The sequence below is a fragment of the Daktulosphaira vitifoliae genome, unplaced genomic scaffold, assembly GCF_025091365.1.
Source record: "Daktulosphaira vitifoliae isolate Bord-2020 unplaced genomic scaffold, ASM2509136v1 Scaffold_1, whole genome shotgun sequence".
Classification (NCBI taxonomy): domain Eukaryota; kingdom Metazoa; phylum Arthropoda; class Insecta; order Hemiptera; family Phylloxeridae; genus Daktulosphaira; species Daktulosphaira vitifoliae.
The window spans coordinates 65,948,642-65,969,336 of NW_026099572.1; the positions used below are offsets into that span (position 1 = coordinate 65,948,642).

The following is a 20,695-nucleotide window of genomic DNA, read 5'->3' on the forward strand; positions in this document are numbered from 1 at the left end:
AATGTACTGTTTAATCTATAATTTGTGATAGAATTATTTTATTTTGAAAATTTTTCAACCTGATTCTATGTACAAAATAAGAGTATCATTGATTTGTTTGAACGTTACCCCTTGGGAAAGAATACACCTGTTTATATTGACTGAAAACGCAGCAGTTGAAAATGTAAACACAGAATGAAAGTGCCTAAGAACATAAAATTTATTATTTGTAGTATCTTGTATTAAATCACAAAAAACTGTTTGAATTTTAACTAATACTTAGGTATGTTCTCACTAATAATTTTTTTTTATGAGTAACACACACGCTGATGCAATAAGTTAAATCATTTTAATAGTTAGGAAATAATATATGGTGGTTTAATAATTTAACAAAATGTATCATTTTCTATGATTTTAATCATAAAATTTGTATATTATAAATATATAAATATCTAGGTATAAACTCAAATATTCAATTTTTATTAAAATTAATTTTTTTTCAATTAGTAAATAAAATAATTATACTTATAATTATTTTATATTTAAATAGATTTTATGATTGTAAATTTAGAGAAAAATATTTAAGAAATAAATAAACTTTTATAGTATTTTAATTAAAAATTTTTTTAAAAATGTAATACGGCTATTAAAGTTTGAACATTTTGAAAAAATGGAACTCATAATGATTTGATTATAATTTTGATTTCGGCTACATTTAAAATCATAGTCTTCGGCCGTTCAAGATTATAGATACTTTCAATACTTTTGAATAATTTCTACTTTCTTTTTAATTCCGCTTGTTTTACTTACGAACTTTATATCTTTTTCAGTAAAAATATTGTTATAATTATTATAATTCTTAAAATAATTATTAACTTGCCTGACCTCAATTTCTAAACAGTTTTTATTTTAATTTTTCCACGAAATAGAAGTTCTATTTGGATTAATGAATGATATTATAATAATATCTCAAATATATTTATTGTAATATGGTACTCAAGAGAATAAAAACAATAAAATCATAAAAACGTAAAAATCATGATTATCACTGTTTAATTAAAATTATTTTTTTAAATAACGATTACATTTTCAGTTATTATTATAATTTTTTAACATTTATAACTTTTATGAGTATTAAATAGAGTAATAATGTTAGAATACCATTATTAGGGTTACCCGGTTGGTAATTAGTCAGCAATTCTAAAAACTTCAAATAGAAGGTATTCAATTTAGTTATCATAATTTAATTAAATCATGAACTATAACAACTTAAGTTAAATATTTTTCATTTAATAATCATAAATAAAAAGCCATGGTGTAATAGTTGTGGGATACACTGGGCGTGGTTTTATGGTTCCATGGCGACATCCCTTTGAAACGCCTTATACTGTTCTTTCTTCGACAGAAACTATTAGTATTCGTACATACATTGAAAAGTAAGTACGTTAGTATTATTTAAATAAGTTGTAGATCAAAATGGATCATTATTATCAGCTACATCATAATTCTACACATCAACATCATACACCTTATTCTAGAGATTATTTTCTCTACGAGTATTCATCTGGCTCTGAGTCAGATGGGAGTTCATTAAATAGCGATTATGAATCTAGTAATTGTGGTAAGTCATGAATAACATCAAATTACTATTTATTTTAATTTTTTTTACCAGTGACTGTTAAAATTAAAATTCAGATAAAATGAGTTTAGGTTTTAAAATATCGTTTTGAATTTAAATAATAATTAATATTTACAGGCATATACAAGGCGATTCTGTTAATATAATCCAGTCCATTTATTTTAAATAAACATTATGATAAAGAAATTATTTTTGATGTTTTTATCTTCATATATTTTTTGATTTATTAATTATTACGTTTAATTCATCCCTTATACCTTAATAAAAGTGTCAATTCCTTCTTTTAATAACAATATACATGTTTAACTAGAAAAAAATTTTTATTTAAGATAATGACTGGTCGATAAAAATGTTTACACCAATATTTTGGAAACCACAAGCATGTACAAAAATATAAATATCTTCTTAAGTATTAGTCCAAATTTTATATGCATTATTTCGGAAGTTATAACTTTTTTAAAGTATAGAGTCGTGGAATCGTGTAGGTTATAATATTTTTATAAATTACACTGTCGCGATCTTCCTCCCCTTTATATCTAAGAATATTAATAAATTCTTAAGTACTATTTCAAAAATCGTTTACGGATAGTCATTTTTATAATTAAAAAATTTATTATTTTATTAAATAGTTTAATATGTATATTGCTATTTAAAAAATATGGTTGATACCTTCATAAAGTATAAAGGAAGAATTAAAAAACAAACGTAATAATTAATAAATTGAGAAATATATACAATTAAAAAAAAAAGCAAAACAATTTTTCTCAGCAAAATTTTTATCTAAAACAAATTGAGTGGCTAATATAAAAATAATTGCTATGAACACGACAACGTTATAACTTATTATAATTACGCCGTAAAAATAATAATACTAAACTATTAAATATAAATTTTATACTAAATTTAGTTACTATAATAAGTATTTATTTATGTATTATACTTATAAATTTAAAAACTTATATATTAGGATATAAATAATAAAATAATTAATTCCTTTTATAAAGTAAACATTATCTACAAATTTGCATCGAAGTTTTTGTTATGTTAGTATTTTGAATCATTGTTAGAGATTTTATTTATACTAGTCCCAATTATATCACGATCCCACTGTGTTGTGTGTTTTTTTTTAATATTTTTATTTGTAGCATTCTTCCATATATATAGAACAATTACAGATTAATGTAATTGAATAATGACAATTAGTAAGTGAGAGACCTCACGCATCTTTCAATACCCTCTGCATATGCCTAAAACGTTGAATTGTTGCCACCCACTAAAAAAAAGTAAAATCTATCAAACGATAAAATTACAAAATGTAGATTTTGATATCTAAAAATGTTAGCTCCTTCTTATGAAAATCTTAATTTACTTTTTCAACATATAATAAAATATTACATGTTATTTAATGTTTTATGACTTTTTGAAAAATATTTAAAAATCCATTCAATGTTTTCTCAAACGGTTGATATTAGTATAGTGTATGCATTATGCCGTCTATTTTTGCTTTTATGTCGTATTTTGCTAAATACATAGATATAGGCACACCCAAAAAAATATACCATAGCAAAGTACAGTGTAATTTATGCAGAATTTTCGTCCACAGAATTCCCGAAAAATCTACCTCTCAGTCTACATGCATTTTTTAAATCTTAATAACCCGCCGACTGTTCAGAATGATCGAAACAAAAAGAAACAAGTATGGCTATAAATAATATATATTTTTCTGAAGCTTCTCAAATTAAACGCTTAAGTGTAATAAATAATATTTTTCTTTTTTCCGATGTAAATAATAATTAAATGGTTAATATTTTTAGATGTAAATCACAAACCTCACGCTTTTCCTCCTACCTTTTCTCTTTCTATTTTATTCTACATTAGTAACAAAATAAAAAAGCTAATAAAAAAAAAATTCCATCTTGCCTCATTTTTTTCTCTCCCAAAAACAAAAGTGTCCTCTTCTCTTTGCCAATTATAATAATTAGCTTAACCTTTGGTAACTCTTTTATGAGCGGTGATTTTAACGGTCATCATATTTTATGGGGCTTGTCTAATAACAACTTTTAACCTCATTTCTTCGTCCATCAACTCCCTTTTTTATGTAAACCTAATATTAGTGAACCTACTCTAGCAAATTGTCTTCCTTACTCAAACATATCCATATATTTAATTATTATCTCTCCTAATCTCTTTTAGTCCTTTTCGTGAAATGTACTTGACTGTATACATGATAGTAACCATTATCCTATTATTGTCGTTTACTCTAACTACTCAACCTTCTCTAGCCTTACCCCTTAACTCTCGCATTCCTATATTTAATTACTAAATTAAATTCAATAAACGTCTTTGTTTTCTATTTATATATCTATTTTACTCTCTGATTTTCTCTTTCTAATAGTTTTCTCTCTTATTATAGCCGTTTCTAGTTCAATACCTCAAATAAAAAAAATTTCCTCGGACTTCTTTATGATAGTCTACTGGATCCATATTTGCTATCAACTACCTCCATACACAGACCTTTAAGAAATACCACACTTCTGGGTCATTCAATGATCGTTATTTAATAACTATATTGAACTTCACAAAGTTCAAATTAATACCATTCACATCCTTGAAAAAGCCAAATAGAATTTTTTGGATTCATTTTTCTCTTCATTAAATCCCTTTACTATTTGTTTTTACAGATTCTGCGCGCTACTCTTTCTTTGTTTTCAATCTTAAGATTTTTTTGTTCTTCAAAATGATATCTTCTTTGCCCTTTAATGTATTATTTCTTCTCTTAGGAACTGTTATGTTATTTTTTCAGGTTTCCAATCTTGCTTTCAAGCCATATTTACAGGTTCCTTTTGACTAATTTCTCTTTTATTATATTTAACATTAGATTGCTTATTTTATTTAGTAATACTCTCGGGAAAAAATTCCAGTTTTCCTAGGGACCCAGTCATGTGGACATTGCAGGAAATGAAACTGCCGACCTTTTGGTCAATCCTACTTCATATACTATATCACCCATAAATATTCTTCTTCCTCCTATTGATTTTCTTTGAATTTTTTAATACTTAAATTGTTTATTATTTATTTAGTTGGGATTAAACGCGATAATAATTTATTTAATTTATTATTTAAAAAGTTTTTTGATAGATGTTTAAAAAAAAGTTATTGGTGTATAAAATTAAAAAAAAAATTAAAGTACTGTTTTTTTTTTGTTCTCCTGAAAATGTCTCTTAAGTCTGTTAGCGTTGGTCCATGTTACCTACCTTCATCCCTGTGATTAAGAACATTTAGAAAAAGTAGGTTATGTTATCTTTTTGTTACACATGTATTGTTTTCGTTACTTTTTTGACTTTTAAAATAAAATCAGATATATTTAATAAATATTTTGTGGTGTTCTTTAGTTTTAATAAAAATAATTATTATAAAGAGTCACAGGTCATTTTGCCTTGAAAGTATCAGTACGTTTTAAAGAATTTGTCTCACTTTTATTTTCTGATAGGTTCAGGTAGTAAAAAAGGCTCTCGGTGTCATAGACAGAAAACTCAACAGCGCCAAGCAGCAAATTTAAGGGAAAGAAGACGAATGCAAAGTATCAATGAAGCATTTGAAGGTCTAAGAGCACACATACCTACTTTACCATACGAAAAGCGATTATCTAAAGTGGATACTCTCAAATTAGCTATAGGCTATATCAATTTTTTGTCCGAATTAACCAGAGGATCTAATTCATCATCAAATGGAGTTTCTTCTTTGAATGTAGCAAAACTCACAACTATTGCTGGACGGTTACATAGACCTCCAGTCCAAGTAAAAGAACAACCGGTTAAAAAATTTATTGTAAGAGGTTAGTTAACGCATTATTTAAAAAAAATATTACTAATAAAAATATAAAAATAACTTATGCTGTGCATTAAGAGCAGAGACGGTTTCGTCCACTGGGCTGCCATGAGAATCCCAGTGGTCTGGACTGTTAAAATGTTGTGTAAAATGTGGCCTGAATAAAGTTGGGATAACTTTATTTTAACTTATTTTCAGGTTGTCTTTGATTATGGGATTACAAAAAAGAACTATTTTATTGTTAATTTTAAAAATGTGCTGTTTATTGGAATAAAAATTTTGCTACACTTTAATTCAGATGAACTGGGTATCTAAAACTTTATTTTGGAAAGTAGTATTAGTGAAATTTGCTGACGTTAATAACTGAAGTTATTTTCAAGCATTTAAATCTCATCATTCTTAACATAAGTTTAAGTTTTCGGTAGACATACTACAAAAATAATAATTTTTAATTATTAAAGTTTTCAAGAAAATTTATTGTGACATACCTTTTTTTATAATTCATTTGTGGAAATTATCAAAAAATGGTAATTCCTAAGAGAAAAAAAATTTAACTTACTCAATTAACATTTATCTCTTTTATTATGAAAATCGGACTAAACAAATTGTTTAAATTTGCATCGAAGCGTTTCTTATGATGGTGATTTTAATCACTGTCATGTATCATCTATACTTGTGCCAACTACCCCACTGTGCTATCGTTTCTTATATTAAGTGTAATAGGGTTGAGTAATTAGGAAATAAATCACAAGCAAAGCGAGTGGCTTTGTAAAATAATGAGCGGCTCAAAAATTGGCCCTTTCCTAGTAAAATTTAAAATGATGTTTTTGAAAAAAAAAACCGAAATAAAACCATAGAATGATCAATTTTTTCCAATATTTACGCAATAATCACTTAATGTATTTCGATTAATTAGATAATCCCCCAAGTTATTTAGTGTACTTTACTGCTTATACCTATAAGCAGTAAAGTAGTAAGTTTTTATTTATTAGTTTTTAATAATTTGAACTTAATACTAATCTGTTTATTTTTTATTAGTATTTTAATTGTGAAATATAAATTTTATTTTATATTTATGCCATGTAAAATTAAATTTACAGGAGCCTTTGGTACACCATATTCATTACATTCTCTTTCGTGGTCTAGAGCTAAAGAAAATTGTCCTAATAGTGCTGGAATAATGCGAGCAAAGTTATGGCGACCCGAAATATGTTCTACACGAAGTACAGCTTCCAAAGTTACTACTATGTGCTCAACATCACAAGGAAAATCAATTTGAATTCTATATAATTTTAGTTTATAACTAATTTTTAATAAAACTATTGTAAATAAAATTGATTATTGTAATTCTTTCTTGTTAATCTTAGTTGAGTCAATATTATTGGAAAATTGACTTACTTTAGATAATTTTAATTATAAATATTTTTAAACATGTTTTGAAATTATTTAAATTATAATTACTTATATTATATTATTTTTTGTTACAAATTTTAATTTATGTGATGTTGTTTAATATATATTGGCATAATATTATAATGTTTTTATAATAAATTAATTAAGACATCGAAATTTTGATTTAATAATAATTATTGAAAAACTATTTTTTAATAATTGAGGAGTTTATTTCCAAAACAATTATATACTAAAAAATTAAAATCTATTATGATCTTAGTCACTAATTATATCGAAAATATTGAGTATTGGAAATGAGGCTATATATTAACTTATTTTTTGAGTTGTAAATTATAATTTTTTTAAATATTTCAAAACAAAAAAAAGCTATTTATGTATTATCACTTAACTTTAGAACTAAAATTATTAACTATAGTTGATAATTTTTAAACTAAAAAATTACTTAACTAAGTATAAACAATCCATACATAAAATTTAATTAAAATTAATATAAACAATAATAATAGATAATTTTAAATAATAATAATGTAGTTAGCAAAATGAAAATTAATTGAATAACAAAAAAAAAATTGTAGGAATTTTATTGCTGTCGTACTTAAGCATTATTATTGCCAGAATGCTTTAAAATATTGGCTTTTATGATGTTAAATAATCTTTCGTGATCATATATTGTAATTTTAGTCAGACATAGCATCTAAAAAATAAACATACATTAAAGTAGTAAATATATTTGTATAGAATATATAGATGGGGGGCGTTAAAAATCTCTATTATTTAGGGGTTCAAAAATTAAGGAAAATAGTTCCTATTGTTAGTAATAATTGACTTGTTTTTCTTTATTTAATGAATATGTAACATATCTATACTACAGATGGTTTAGCGTAGGCAAAATATGCTGTATAGAAACAAGACCGATTTCATTGAGGAGTGTGGGGATGTCACTCTCCCCAAATTTTTATCAATTTCATAAGAAGAATTATTAAAATTAATTATGAAATTTCGTACTAATGAAAGTACATAAATTGGCAAAATTCACTTCACATCCCTCTAAAATTTATCACTAGGATTTTATACAGAATAAGTTTTAATATTTTCTTCATATCTTTTTATCCAAAGATTTTTTAATTGCTATTTAGAAAATAATAAAAATACTGGTTGTACCGTGATAAAAGGAGTACTTTTTCATTGCAGGGAAAACGAGTAAGTCTGTTTGAATTTTACAACAACAATATTTATATTGTGTGAAACATTATGGTGTATTCAATGACAGCATTTTCACCAACATAGCGTGATCTGTACACATGACACCTCGAAATAATTCAAGTATTCTATGAAAAATGCAGTATAAATTAAAAATTATTTTTTCTCAGGAGTTTCAAAAATAGCCGTTCAGATTTGGTTTGCTTTAAAAGAGCACTGTCGATATATCAACATATTCAATTTATTACAATTTAATATTCTTACCGCGAAGTACTTTTAAAATTTGAAGACTCTGGTTATGCACAGATCAAATTTTGTTCTCACACATGCTCATAATGCTCTTAATGGTAGCCACTTTAAACAACAAAATTTTGTTTTGAAAATAAATAGTTACTCTTCAGTTCTAATAAATTTGTTATAGTATTTAAAAATATTTTATCATTATTGTTGCGACATTGAGTTTACAGCTATTTGTAATGACTAAAGATTTACTAAAATATTTTATCATTACAAACAGCTAAAAACTCAATGTCATTTCAATAATGATAGAGAATGAGCCGTTTACATTATAAAGTATATACTCTACTTGAAATAAATTTTTCAAATTGTTAATTATGCATTTTAAAAAAATGTACAAAATTTATCGCTTACACGAAGACGATTGGTTTTAGAAAGTATTATTTATCAGTGTCGGCGCTAGATTTTGCCCTGTGCCAGTAGAGATGAAATTGAACAGGGTTAGATCCTCCCAGGTCAAATTGATTAAATGTTATAGAAAATTTTTTTTGTTTTCAGGGGGTAATAAACAATGTTTTTAAGTATAACCCATTAAAAAACAAAACTCTAATTATGCTACTGCTTTGTGTAATGCACTGTAACTTGTACCGACGCAGTTATTTATAGTGGAACTTGAAATCACAAGAAAAAATAAATGACAAAAAAAGATTAAATTGTTGTTGATTTGCAAAAATGTCACATTAAAATTAAATATCAAATAAAAATTGCGCAAACTAAAACTGTTGTTCAACGTTCGTTAAATTTGCGCTATAATCTCAGTGAAACACATCTTAAGTCTTTGTTATTTTAATGTTTTTTTTTATTAATTTAAGAATTGACACGACCACCGAATCGTTACCTGTGTGACACTCCGTGGTCATGACAGCTCAATCTTAGCCACTGCACCACAGTAACTGGACCGTTACACATACACGTTATCGTCGTGGTGTAAAGTCCTACAAACGGTCTACGTGACGGAAATGAACCCGGTACCTACGCACTAAGGTAAAATGTGTTACTAACTGAGCAAGATAGTTGCTTAAATAAAATGATATATCGATACTTCAATGTACTAAAAATATTATCCATCCATCTTTTTCTTCTTTTTTTACCGCGCCTTTATCCCATCTACTTGGGGTCGACATCCTTATCCTAAACTTCCACTTAACATGATATCCCACATCAACCGTCATCATATCGCAATCAATAACATACCTCCATCTCTTTTTTGGTTTTCCTCTACCTCTACCTTCAATATTAATTTGTATAAATGTGTTTATAGCTTCAGACTCCTCTTTCCTCATAATATGACCAAACCATTTAAATCCATTTTCTCTCATCTTATTTACGATTGACGTGACACCTATACTCCCTCGTATATGTTCTTTCCTTATCTCATCCTCTCAAGTCATCCTATTCGTACATCTAAGAATTTTTATCTCTGCTCTAATTTCTTTTCATCTGCCTAACATTAAACTATACATCATAGTTGATCTATTACAGTCTTATAGAACTTACCTTTCAGCCTCAATCTTTTATCGCATAAGATTCCAGACACTTTTCTCCACTTCAACTACCCGCACTTAATTCTGTGTCTTACATCTTCGTCAATATCACCGCTCTTTTGCACAACTGACCCTAAATACTTAAAACTTTTCACCTTTCCAATCACGTCCTCGCCTATTGTCACTGATCTCCTCATTTCATCTACCTTGTGTTCTCCTTTATCAAAATCGTACTCTATATACTTTGTCTTCTACTAATTTTCAATTCCCTTTCTTCAAGAGCTGATCTTCGCACCTCTAGACTTTTATTAATTTCTTCCATATTTTCTCCTATTAACACTATTTCGTAAACGAACAACATTCACCACGGTACTTCTCCATGTATTTGTTTAGTAATTTCATACATCACTATAGAAAATAAGTAAAAGCATAAAGCAGAACCTTATGCACTCCTACTCTTACTCTAAAACCTACTGTTACTCTGCTCACACTTGTTAACCTGGTACAAGTGCCATAATACCTATTCTCTATTATATTAATATACCTTTTCGGGACTTTTTTTCTCATTAATCGTTAATTTATCAGGTATAAATCTAAACTGGTTTTTAGATACCAATATCTCATTTCTTGTTCTTTTATTTATTACAATTTCCCAAATTTTCATATTATGACTCATAAGCTTTATACCTCTATAATTTCCACACTCCTGTTTCTTTTGTTTGCTTTTAAATATTGGCACCATAATACTATTCCTCCATTCTTTTGGCATTTTTCCTTCTTATAAAATTTTATTAAAAAAGTCATTCATCTTCTTTGTGCTTAGCCCTTAATGGGCTTATAAAGTGTAAAAAAAAAAATCTCTTAATATAATTTTATGTATTATATATGCATATAGTGTGATTTATAAAGTATATTAAGTAATTGAAAAAAAAACAATTATTATGATGATTATGCTCCCTCTTAGTACTTTGGTAAATGATACGATTTCAAAAAAAATCAGGTGTTGAGATTTTCAACTATATACATTTTGTGATCTTTTAGAGTATTGCTGATGAATCTGGTCAGAAGAAGAATAATCGTGAATACTATCATACACACACACATATAAAATAATAACCACAGCATGACAAAACCAATAACTTTGAAGCTAGCAAAGAAATGTAAATCAAAAAAGTTATTCTAGAATCCAATGAAATTGAAACAAATAATAAATATTATTAATACTTTTACTTTGGTTTCAAAATTATAAAAAATTTTTAAATATATATGTTTCAACAAGTAAAAAAATAAAATAAAAATATAACATAACAATAACTGATTATAAACATTTTGGATCTAAACCACTTTGTAACATTTTTAGTTCAACAGCACCCCTTGGTACACCAACATGTAACATTTTGCGATATTTTAGTATAACTGGATCACTGGTAGAAACTTTTTCTTCAGAATTATCAGAAAAATTATTTTTGTCTAATAATGTTTCTTCTTTTTTTAAAGAATTTTCTTTTTCTTCAATTTTTAAATTTTCATTTATTTCAGTTTTTATAGTTTCATTTGAATGATAGGTTTGCTTTTCTTCAATTTCTCGTAAATCCGGGATAGAATTTAACTAAAATATAAAAAAATATTATTTTGAAAAAATCAAATAGAGGAAATTTATACTTTTGTCTCTAAAATACACAATGTTGCAGCTACTTTTTGAAGTCTCTGTTCTACTTCCATAAGTTTGCTATCACAATGAACCATAAAATTATTTAGGAATGTGACTGAAGTTATTATAAAATGATTTATAAATGTAACCAATTGACGTTCTTCCAATGTTGGAGCCTAAAATTAAAAATAACTTAAATAATATTGCACAGTAAAGCATAACTTGTTGTTACAATTTTTATTAAACTTACATTTTCAAATTCCATAATTATTATTTGTATCAGCGTAAGCTATAAAGTTGTAAATTAGTCGTCGATGATTCAATTGCACTTCATGATCTCGGTATCATGAAGATTTTTTATCATAAATCAGAAAATAACATTTTTACTATAATATTTTGATTTCAAATTTTGTGATAAGAATTTTATAATAATGTCAAATAGGATTTATCCCATAGAGTAACAGGAAGGATGATAATCATTTTATAAGAACAGAATACCAACATAAATAGCATCATAAAAATTTAGATAATTTATAATTTTGTATTTGTTATTTAACATGACTGTCTTATCAGTTATATCACCGTAACTGATATGGTTTTTTAAGTAAATCAACGCAACTTCAAGATTGAAGTCCATCGTCCAGACGAGACTCTAGGCTCCTAATCTAGGGTTAAGGCATTAAATGAGTGCTGGTATACATATTTTAACAATTTATTTAAATTAAATTAATTAAAACCTTTAGAAGCTTTTCTCAATATTATGTAAGTATCAAAAAAAAAATTTGTATAAAATCTACTAGAAATGGAAGTTTCGCCGCCTATAGAAACTGTATATGAAGCTATTTATGCGCTATATAATCAAGGTAATAATCCGAGCGAAAAACAGCAAGCTTCCAATTGGCTAAATGAAATGCAAAAATCTGTGAGTATCCTTAATTCATGATATTTAGTAAAATAATTTGTATCTATTGAAATAGGTTTTTGCATGGAAAATTGCTGATGAACTACTTGCAAGAAAAGTTGATAAAAACTCATGTTACTTAGCAGCACAAACAATGCGTTCAAAACTACAAAATTCATTTCATGAATTACCTCAAGATTCGCATGCATCATTAAGAGATGCGCTACTTAATCATTTATCGAAACTTGATGATTCAACAGAATGTGAAATAGCTACTCAAGTAAATATTCTATAATTAATTTTTATTAAAAATCTTTTAATAACTNTATATATATATATATTTATGTTTGCAAGTACATAAATAATTAGTTTCTAGATGTCAACTAAAGTAATTTTTTTTTTAGTTATGTGTTGCATTAGCCCATCTTGCTCTTCAAATGGGCTCATGGAAAAATGCAGCTGTTGATATTGCTTCAAGATATAACTCATTAAAAACATGTTTTATTCTTGAATTGTTGACTGTATTACCTGAAGAAGTTAATTCGCGAACATTACGTTTAGGAGCCAATCGTAGATCAGAAATTTATACAGAATTTAGTGAAAATTTATCTTCTGTTAACCAACTTCTTGAAATGTGTTTAATGTCTGAACCAAATAATGAGCGTGTGAAAATTAGAACTTATAAATGTTTTGCATCTTGGTTAAACATTAGAAGTATATCTCTATCGCAAGTTTGGAATAGTAGTGTTCTATCAAATGCTTTTAATGTACTATGTTGCTGTGATGTAAGTAATATAAAGTTACTCATAATTAAAATTATTTTTTATTTATTAGAATAAAAATTTGTACGTTTTAAGTTCTATAAATGAGTTTTCTATGTGGGGTATAGAATTAACTATGTGAATTTCAAATTAATTAGTATATTAACATATTTTAGGGTTCAAATATGGTTCAGGAAGCAGCTGCTGATGCAGTAATAGCATTTCTACAAACTTTAGATGATAATAACAATCAAGATGAAATACAAGCTGAAATTTTAAATTCAGTCGGAAGATTAGAACAAGCTTATATGCTATCTGTTACCAATGAAGACTTAGATAGGTAAATACATTAGAAAATGAAACTTACATCTATTTTATGTATCATTTAATATACTAATAAAAACTACTATTTTTAGAACTGTTAATTACTGTAGAATTTTTACTGAGTTGTCAGAATCATTAGTAACAACTATGATAAATAAGAGTCTTGGTGCTAACTGTCATCCACATTTTACTATCAAAGCACTAGATTTAGTTATTTTATGTGCAAATCATCATGATTATGAGGTCAGTGTCTGTTTAAATCACATTATAAATAGACTTAAGAGTCTATTTGTTCTTTATCTTAAGAGTTAATTTTGAAATAAAATGCACAAATAATATAATTTTGTAAATAATAACATTGGCTATAAATTGGATTTTGATTTTATAACAATTGTTTTAACTATTCATTAAGGTTATTAAATATAGATAAAAAAGGAAATATTTTTGCACTAAAAAAAAATTAAAATATTGTATTTAAAAAGATGTTGTAATTTTAATAATATATATATATAATACTTTAAAAAAATGTTTAAAACTATGATTAACATTGTAGTTAATAGATAATATTGATTATCATGATAATTATCTTATATTCGTGATGATGTAATTTAAATCTAGTAGTAAATTATACAATGTTTATAAACTCAAAGCATAGTTGTTAATCATTGTTTTATAAATAATTATTATTAATATATTATTTTGAATAATTTTTTTTTTAACATAAAAGATTAAGAAGTTTTATTGTTTTGTGTTCTACAAATAGCATATCAAATGTATTATTAGTTTACAAAATGTTTTGTTTAATTATCACATAGATTCAATATCTACATATAAATTAGTAATTTTTAATTAAACATTAATTAAATTAATTTTTTTAAATATTCCTAATGAAATTATTAATAAAATATACATTCAAAAAGTTAAATTATTATCAAGTTTACTTAAAGGTTCATATTTTACAGGTTTTATTAATAACATTCAATCTTTGGTTTCGACTATCTGAAGAATTATACAAAATACACAATGACAATTTAACTGAATTATTCAAACCATATTTTGAACAATTAATTAGTGCATTATATAAACATTGCATGATTGAGACTGACCATGTAAGCAGTATTACAATTTTTGATTGAAATAATTGTTTCTTATTCAATTTGTATCATAGGAAGGGTTATTAGATGAAAGTGTAGAAGAATTTGCAGATTTTCGTTTGAAATGTTCAGATTTAATTAAAGATGTAGTTTTCATTGTTAGTTCATCAGCTGTTTTTCAACAAATGTATATGTTACTACAAACAGCATCTACCTCCAATGTTACTTGGGACCAAATGGAAGCCGCATTATTTATTATGCAAGCTATAGCTAGGAATATATTACCGTAAATATTTATCTAAAAAAGTAAATATACAAAATGGTCTACAATGTTTCATCAAAACTTATTTTTCATGAATCTAATCTAACTTTTTATACAAAAAATACTTTACCTTACTTTTTTTCTTTAATAATCTTTTCAGTGTTAGACTGTGTTAGTAGCATGGTTTTTATTATTTGTTTCTAAAAAAAATTTGTTGATAACAACCTAATTTAGTTACTAGTATTTTAATACACAGAGTGAGTATATGGTGTAGAGAAAGTGCATATGATAAGTGCAACAGTATGAACTGTATCTAACCGCACTACATGTTCATTCAATATATTAAAATATTTATAACTAAATAACTAGATATCATAAAGTTGATATCAGCTCATCAAACTTTTTGTCAGAAATATGTTAAAAAATGGCTACTTTGAAATTTCAAAAATAAAAATATAGGGAAATATTTTTTTTTCTTATTAAAAAAAATATGCTTTTAACATAGTTCAATACGATAAGAATTATTAAATAAGAATAATAATACAATGTTTTTGTATCAAAAGTTATTATATTTGTCAAAACATCCAGGACCACTCTGTATATATAAGTATATATATATATTTTACATTTATATTTTTCTATAACTGTAACAAACTTATCAGGGATGAGAATGAGGTAGTCCCCAAAGTAGTTGAAGCAATACTAAATATGCCTGACACTGTTCATATTAATATGAGGTACACATCAGTGATGCTTTTAGGAGAATTATGTGAGTGGATTTCGCATGAAAGTCATTCTGAATCATTAGGTAATTAAAAAATGTTTAATTATTATTTTGTAATATCATATTATTCAATTATGACGTGACTTTCTAGTGATTTTCCTAGTATTCTTTTATAAAAATTTTCTTTTCATTGACAGCTTGAGTTAATTAATGAATATAATAATTTGACCTGTAAAATGAATAGTTTTGTATCATATATCAATTAAATTTATTTAGTTGTTTACTATTTTTACTAATTTACTTTCTTATTTAATTATAATTTTTTTAGAACCAATATTAAACTATCTACAGTATTGTTTAAGACAGCAGAATCTAGCTGCAATTACTGCTAAATCATTACATAATATATGCACCACTTGTCGTCATCATATGGTGAAGCATCTTAGTGGTTTAATTGAAATTTTAAAAGTAGTTGATATGTTGAATTTACCTAATGATGTTGCGATTGGACTACTAAAAGGTATTTAGAAAAAACATAAATCACATATAAAAAATACAAAAATTACTAAATATGTATTATTATATGTTATATGTTATATATATATATATATTAGGTGTTTCTGTTATTGTTGCTGAAGTACCCGAAGAACATGTTTACAAAGCAATTAAAGAAATTTGTTGGAGACAGTTAAATCCATTGCTGACACTTGTAGAGGTTTTTATAATTCATGCTTTTATTAACAATATACAATTATTTACCACCCAAAACATCAACTAAGATATTAGATAAATATAAAAAAAAAGTTATCAGATTAATTACTGTTAAAAATATCTGTATTAAAGGGGACCTCTGCTACTACATAATTTATACTTAGTTGATTAACACAAATGATTTTGTATCAATCAATTTATTAAAAAAAATTAATTATAATTAAAGATGGACTAATAATTATTAGTTCATTTTAATATTCAATAACCTTCTTCTTTTCCCTTGCCTTTATCCCGACTTTTATTTATTTGACACAAACTCCCAAATCTATTTATACACCAGTAGTTCTCATATCACCCCCAATGACGTCTAACTTTTTTTCGTCTTCCCTTTCCTTCAACATTCATTCCAGAACTCTTCTTTCAGCTTCTGATTTTTATCTCTTCATAATATGATAATACCATCTATGCTTATTTTTTCTTATCTTATCCACGATTGACTCTACTCTTATGTTTTTCTCATTAATGCCCATTTTAAAACCTCTCTCGGTGCTCTATCATACGCTTTCTCCAAATTTATAAATACCATACACAGCTTTTTCTTCTTTTTCCTTTACTTTTCTATTAGTTGTCTCTCACAAAATAATAGTTTCATTGTTGGCATACTAGGCATAAATCTAAACTGGTTTTTAGATACCAATGTCTCATTTCTTAGTCTATTATTTATTACCTTTTCCCAAATCTTCATATCATGACTCATAAGCTTTATACCTCTATAATTTCTACACTCCTGTTTATTTCGTTTGCTTTTAAATATTGGCATCATAATACTATTCCTCCATTCTTTTGGCATTTTTCCTTCTTAATTTTATTAAAAAAGTTATTCATCTTCTTTGTGCTTAGCCCTCAATGGGCTTATAAAGTGTAAAAAAAAAGAAATTTCTTTGTTATCCTAATCATTTGTTGACACACTCTTATCATTATTTTTTATGCACCATACATTTTGAAAATCTTTGGATCATTTTTTTGTAACCTTAACCAATCTATAAATTTCTTTTTTACCTTTCTTTGTTTTTGACTTATCGTACAACTCACCATACTCTACCCAATCTTTTTTTCTTCTGCTCTTTTGTCATAATTTATATTACATTTTTTGTTTGCTATAATTATCTGACTTTTCTTATTCCACTATCATCTTTTTATTCTGAAATTTTTTCCTACTTTTACCAATAATATCTTTTGTAGTATTTTTTACATAAGCAGCAATTTCATTCCACACATTATTTATATTTCCTTCGGCATTACAAACTATTCTTTCTTTCACTTTCTTTAAGAACTTTTTTCTTTTTCTTCTTAATTTCTACCATCCAATCCTCAATTATCTTCCTGTATTCTTACTATTTTTTCACACATTCTCTCCACTTAACCACAACTTTATGGTCATCAATCTATGTTGTGTTATCATACCCTCGCCAGGGATAATCTATTACTTGCTTTATATTCTATCTCTTTCACATAAAATAATTAATCTGTGATTTATTGATCTCACTTTAATAAGTTATGCTCTTCCCTCTTCCTAAAATAGGTATTAACTACAGCAAGATCAGTAAGAACTTCTTATCTCTACTCCTACCAGTAAATGTTTTAATATTTTATGCACCTATTTTTACTTTATACCTATCTATTGCATTAATACTCAAGTTTAATCTATATCTTTAGATTCAATAATAATTAATTTTATTGTTTTAGTCTACTACTGAAAAAACTGTTCCTGAAACTAATACACCATCAGATCCTATTTATTGGCTTGATAGATTATCAGCAGTTTTAAGACATTTAGTAACAAAAACTCATTCTGAAAAAGATCCATGTGTTGTTGCTGTAGTAGAGGCTTGTATTTTTTATTAACTCATATTCTGATAAGCAATACTCATATTTTTTCTATAAATATATTTTTATTGTGTAGATGTGGCCATCTATGTCGAAAATATGTAATAGATATAAAACAGACTTTCGAATAACGGAACATTTTTGCCGTTGCCTTAGATTTATGATAAGATTAGTGAGTCGTTCAACTATTGCTCTTTTAGCTCCAATTGCAGAGCAAGTGTGTATATTCAAAACTTTTATTTATTTAATAATTATAATTCTAAATAAATAATAATTTGAAACTAATCAATAATGAAATTTTCATCAAAATTTAGATGGCATTTTTGTACAAAGAGTATCATCATAGTTGTTATCTATACATTGGGTCAATTTTAGTAGATGAATATGGTTCGAAATTTGATAACCCTTTAGTCATGACCCAGTGTCATTCAATTTTACTAGAAATGATTGATGCATTTATTGAACCAGCATTCCGATTGTTTAGTGAAAAAGATGGTCTGCGAAACTATCCTGATACTGTTGATGATTTTTTCCGTTTAGCATGCAGGTAATTTAATTTTGTATCTAGAGGTTATTGAAAAATAACTATTAAGATTTTTTTTAAATTTTGTATTAAATATAAATTTTTAGATTTATTCAAAAGCTTCCTATGCCTTTTCTGCAATCACCTGTATTGGAAAGTGTTATAAGATGTAGTATTATGGCAGTATCATTAGACCATAAAGAAGCAAATGCTTCTGTAATGAAATTCCTATTAGATTTGCTTATATGTGGCAAATCAAAAAAAGTAATTCAAAGTTTTTTATAGTTTTCAAAGTTTTAATGATGATTGTCTTAATATTAAAAAAAATATTTCTATAGGATAGTTCAAATTATGAGGAACGTAAACAATATGTTACCACAATTGTTAATTCAATTGGAGAACAATTAGTAGAAAATTTAATTCAAGCTAGTGTATTTTCTCTACAAACATATATGCTTCCAGATGTTATTGATGTTATAGTTGAATTAATAGCATATGATAAAGATGTAAGTAGTAAAAAGTATTCCTATCATTAAATTATTAACCTAATAATTTGTAAATGATATTTATATTTAGCATACATTACAATGGCTAAATAGAGCTGTAGAGAAATTGCCAAAGCAAAATTCTGCTGGTTTAGTTACAGCAACTAATGAACAGTGTTTACAATTTTTAAACTCATTTCATAAGTAAGAGAATTTGGGTATATTAAATTATTTCAATTACAAATAAATTAAAAATTTAATATATTAGTACAGAATATTTAAATAAATTTCTAGTTTAAAGGAAATTCTTTGAATACAAAAATATTATTTTAAAATTTGTTGTGTAACATTAATTTTTGAAGCACAATTTTTAAATTGTATTTTATCATATTATTAAATTTTTATTTTAATAATCATTTTGTTTTATTGAATTTTACAATCTTTTTACATTATATTTAGTACAATAAGGAATTTTTTTAAGTCTATAATTTAAACATATTATTTTTATCATATTTTATAAATTAGCACATTTTTCTTTCAACTAAATATATTTAGTATCATTACAACATATTTATTAAAAATTGTGCATTTTATTAATTAAAAAAAAAATGCTAATTCATATTTTTTTATTATTTAGTTATGAAAATGAAGGAGAATTATGTCGTACTTTGCGAGAATTTTCAAGATATTTTCGGTAGTCATAACATAATATTTAATACTATTAAGCTTTTGTATTTGCTATTATTATATAATTTTTATTTTTTTTTAATTTGGACTTGTCTGTTTGAAGTATGTGTTTAACTTATAATGTTTTGGTTCAATTTTAAATTGCTTAGTTACTTATTAAATTAAATGTTGACATTTGATGACCACTTTTAATTCAGTATAGGGAGTATACTAATTTTCAATTTATAATTGTTATAAAAATACCTACACAAATATTGTTAAATAATTTCTTATGTAACATAGTCATTTCATTTTTTCAATAACATTGAAGAATTACTCTAGTAGTCTATTATATTTTAAATATATAGATAAGTGGTTATTTGTTTAATAATCATTGCACCAAGTATTATAATTGCAAATTTTTCGTGTTAATAATAATAAAAACATATTTGTGTACTTAAAATATTCCCATTATTATCCCTAAACATTTTATTCCTGTATCATGATTTCTAAATTAATTTTTTTTTTTATGGACAATACTAGACACAATAATTAAGTAATACATTTCACAGAGTATTAAAAAAATATATTAAATTACTGTAATAGACATTACAGTTTAATTAGGTAAATTAATTTATGTTCAAATTTAATGCTGTAAAATAGACAATAGCTTCGGTTAGGTATAATAATTATACAATTTTTCTTTAAAGAGTATTTACATTCGTTAAATGACAATAAATCTTTGTCTTGTTTAAAAAATAATATAGGACCTAGTCTGTATAACGTAATGAAAAATAATTGCTTTCGAATTATCAAAAAAGAATGAACATTTTAACTGATTAATCACTTTCTCGTAAGTAACCTTT

General features: G+C 25.5%; 3 protein-coding genes across 3 annotated transcripts; 2 read left to right on the forward strand and 1 right to left on the reverse strand.

Annotated features, from left to right (window-relative positions):
* Nucleotides 1-1,293: 1,293 nt before the first annotated feature.
* On the forward strand, nucleotides 1,294-6,855 carry LOC126896046 (pancreas transcription factor 1 subunit alpha-like). The gene is made up of 3 exons (XM_050668479.1): nucleotides 1,294-1,600; nucleotides 5,109-5,453; nucleotides 6,547-6,855. Exons 1-3 carry the CDS (start codon nucleotides 1,456-1,458, stop codon nucleotides 6,723-6,725), a joined length of 669 nt encoding a protein of 222 aa, XP_050524436.1. The 5' UTR covers nucleotides 1,294-1,455; the 3' UTR covers nucleotides 6,726-6,855.
* A 4,193-nt stretch (nucleotides 6,856-11,048) lies between these two features.
* On the reverse strand, nucleotides 11,049-11,909 carry LOC126896047 (WASH complex subunit 3). Its single transcript, XM_050668480.1, has 3 exons — nucleotides 11,742-11,909; nucleotides 11,503-11,667; nucleotides 11,049-11,449 (listed from the first exon to the last, which is right to left on the reverse strand). The coding sequence occupies exons 1-3, from the start codon at nucleotides 11,754-11,756 to the stop codon at nucleotides 11,159-11,161; spliced, it is 471 nt and encodes a 156-aa protein (XP_050524437.1). The 5' UTR covers nucleotides 11,757-11,909; the 3' UTR covers nucleotides 11,049-11,158.
* A 179-nt stretch (nucleotides 11,910-12,088) lies between these two features.
* On the forward strand, nucleotides 12,089-20,029 carry LOC126896038 (transportin-3). The gene is made up of 17 exons (XM_050668465.1): nucleotides 12,089-12,413; nucleotides 12,469-12,672; nucleotides 12,797-13,177; nucleotides 13,330-13,493; nucleotides 13,570-13,720; nucleotides 14,440-14,586; nucleotides 14,646-14,857; nucleotides 15,496-15,641; nucleotides 15,886-16,077; nucleotides 16,172-16,272; nucleotides 18,015-18,155; nucleotides 18,232-18,372; nucleotides 18,470-18,702; nucleotides 18,786-18,942; nucleotides 19,017-19,184; nucleotides 19,255-19,367; nucleotides 19,801-20,029. The coding sequence occupies exons 1-17, from the start codon at nucleotides 12,294-12,296 to the stop codon at nucleotides 19,859-19,861; spliced, it is 2,832 nt and encodes a 943-aa protein (XP_050524422.1). The 5' UTR covers nucleotides 12,089-12,293; the 3' UTR covers nucleotides 19,862-20,029.
* The last annotated feature ends 666 nt before the right edge of the window (nucleotides 20,030-20,695 follow it).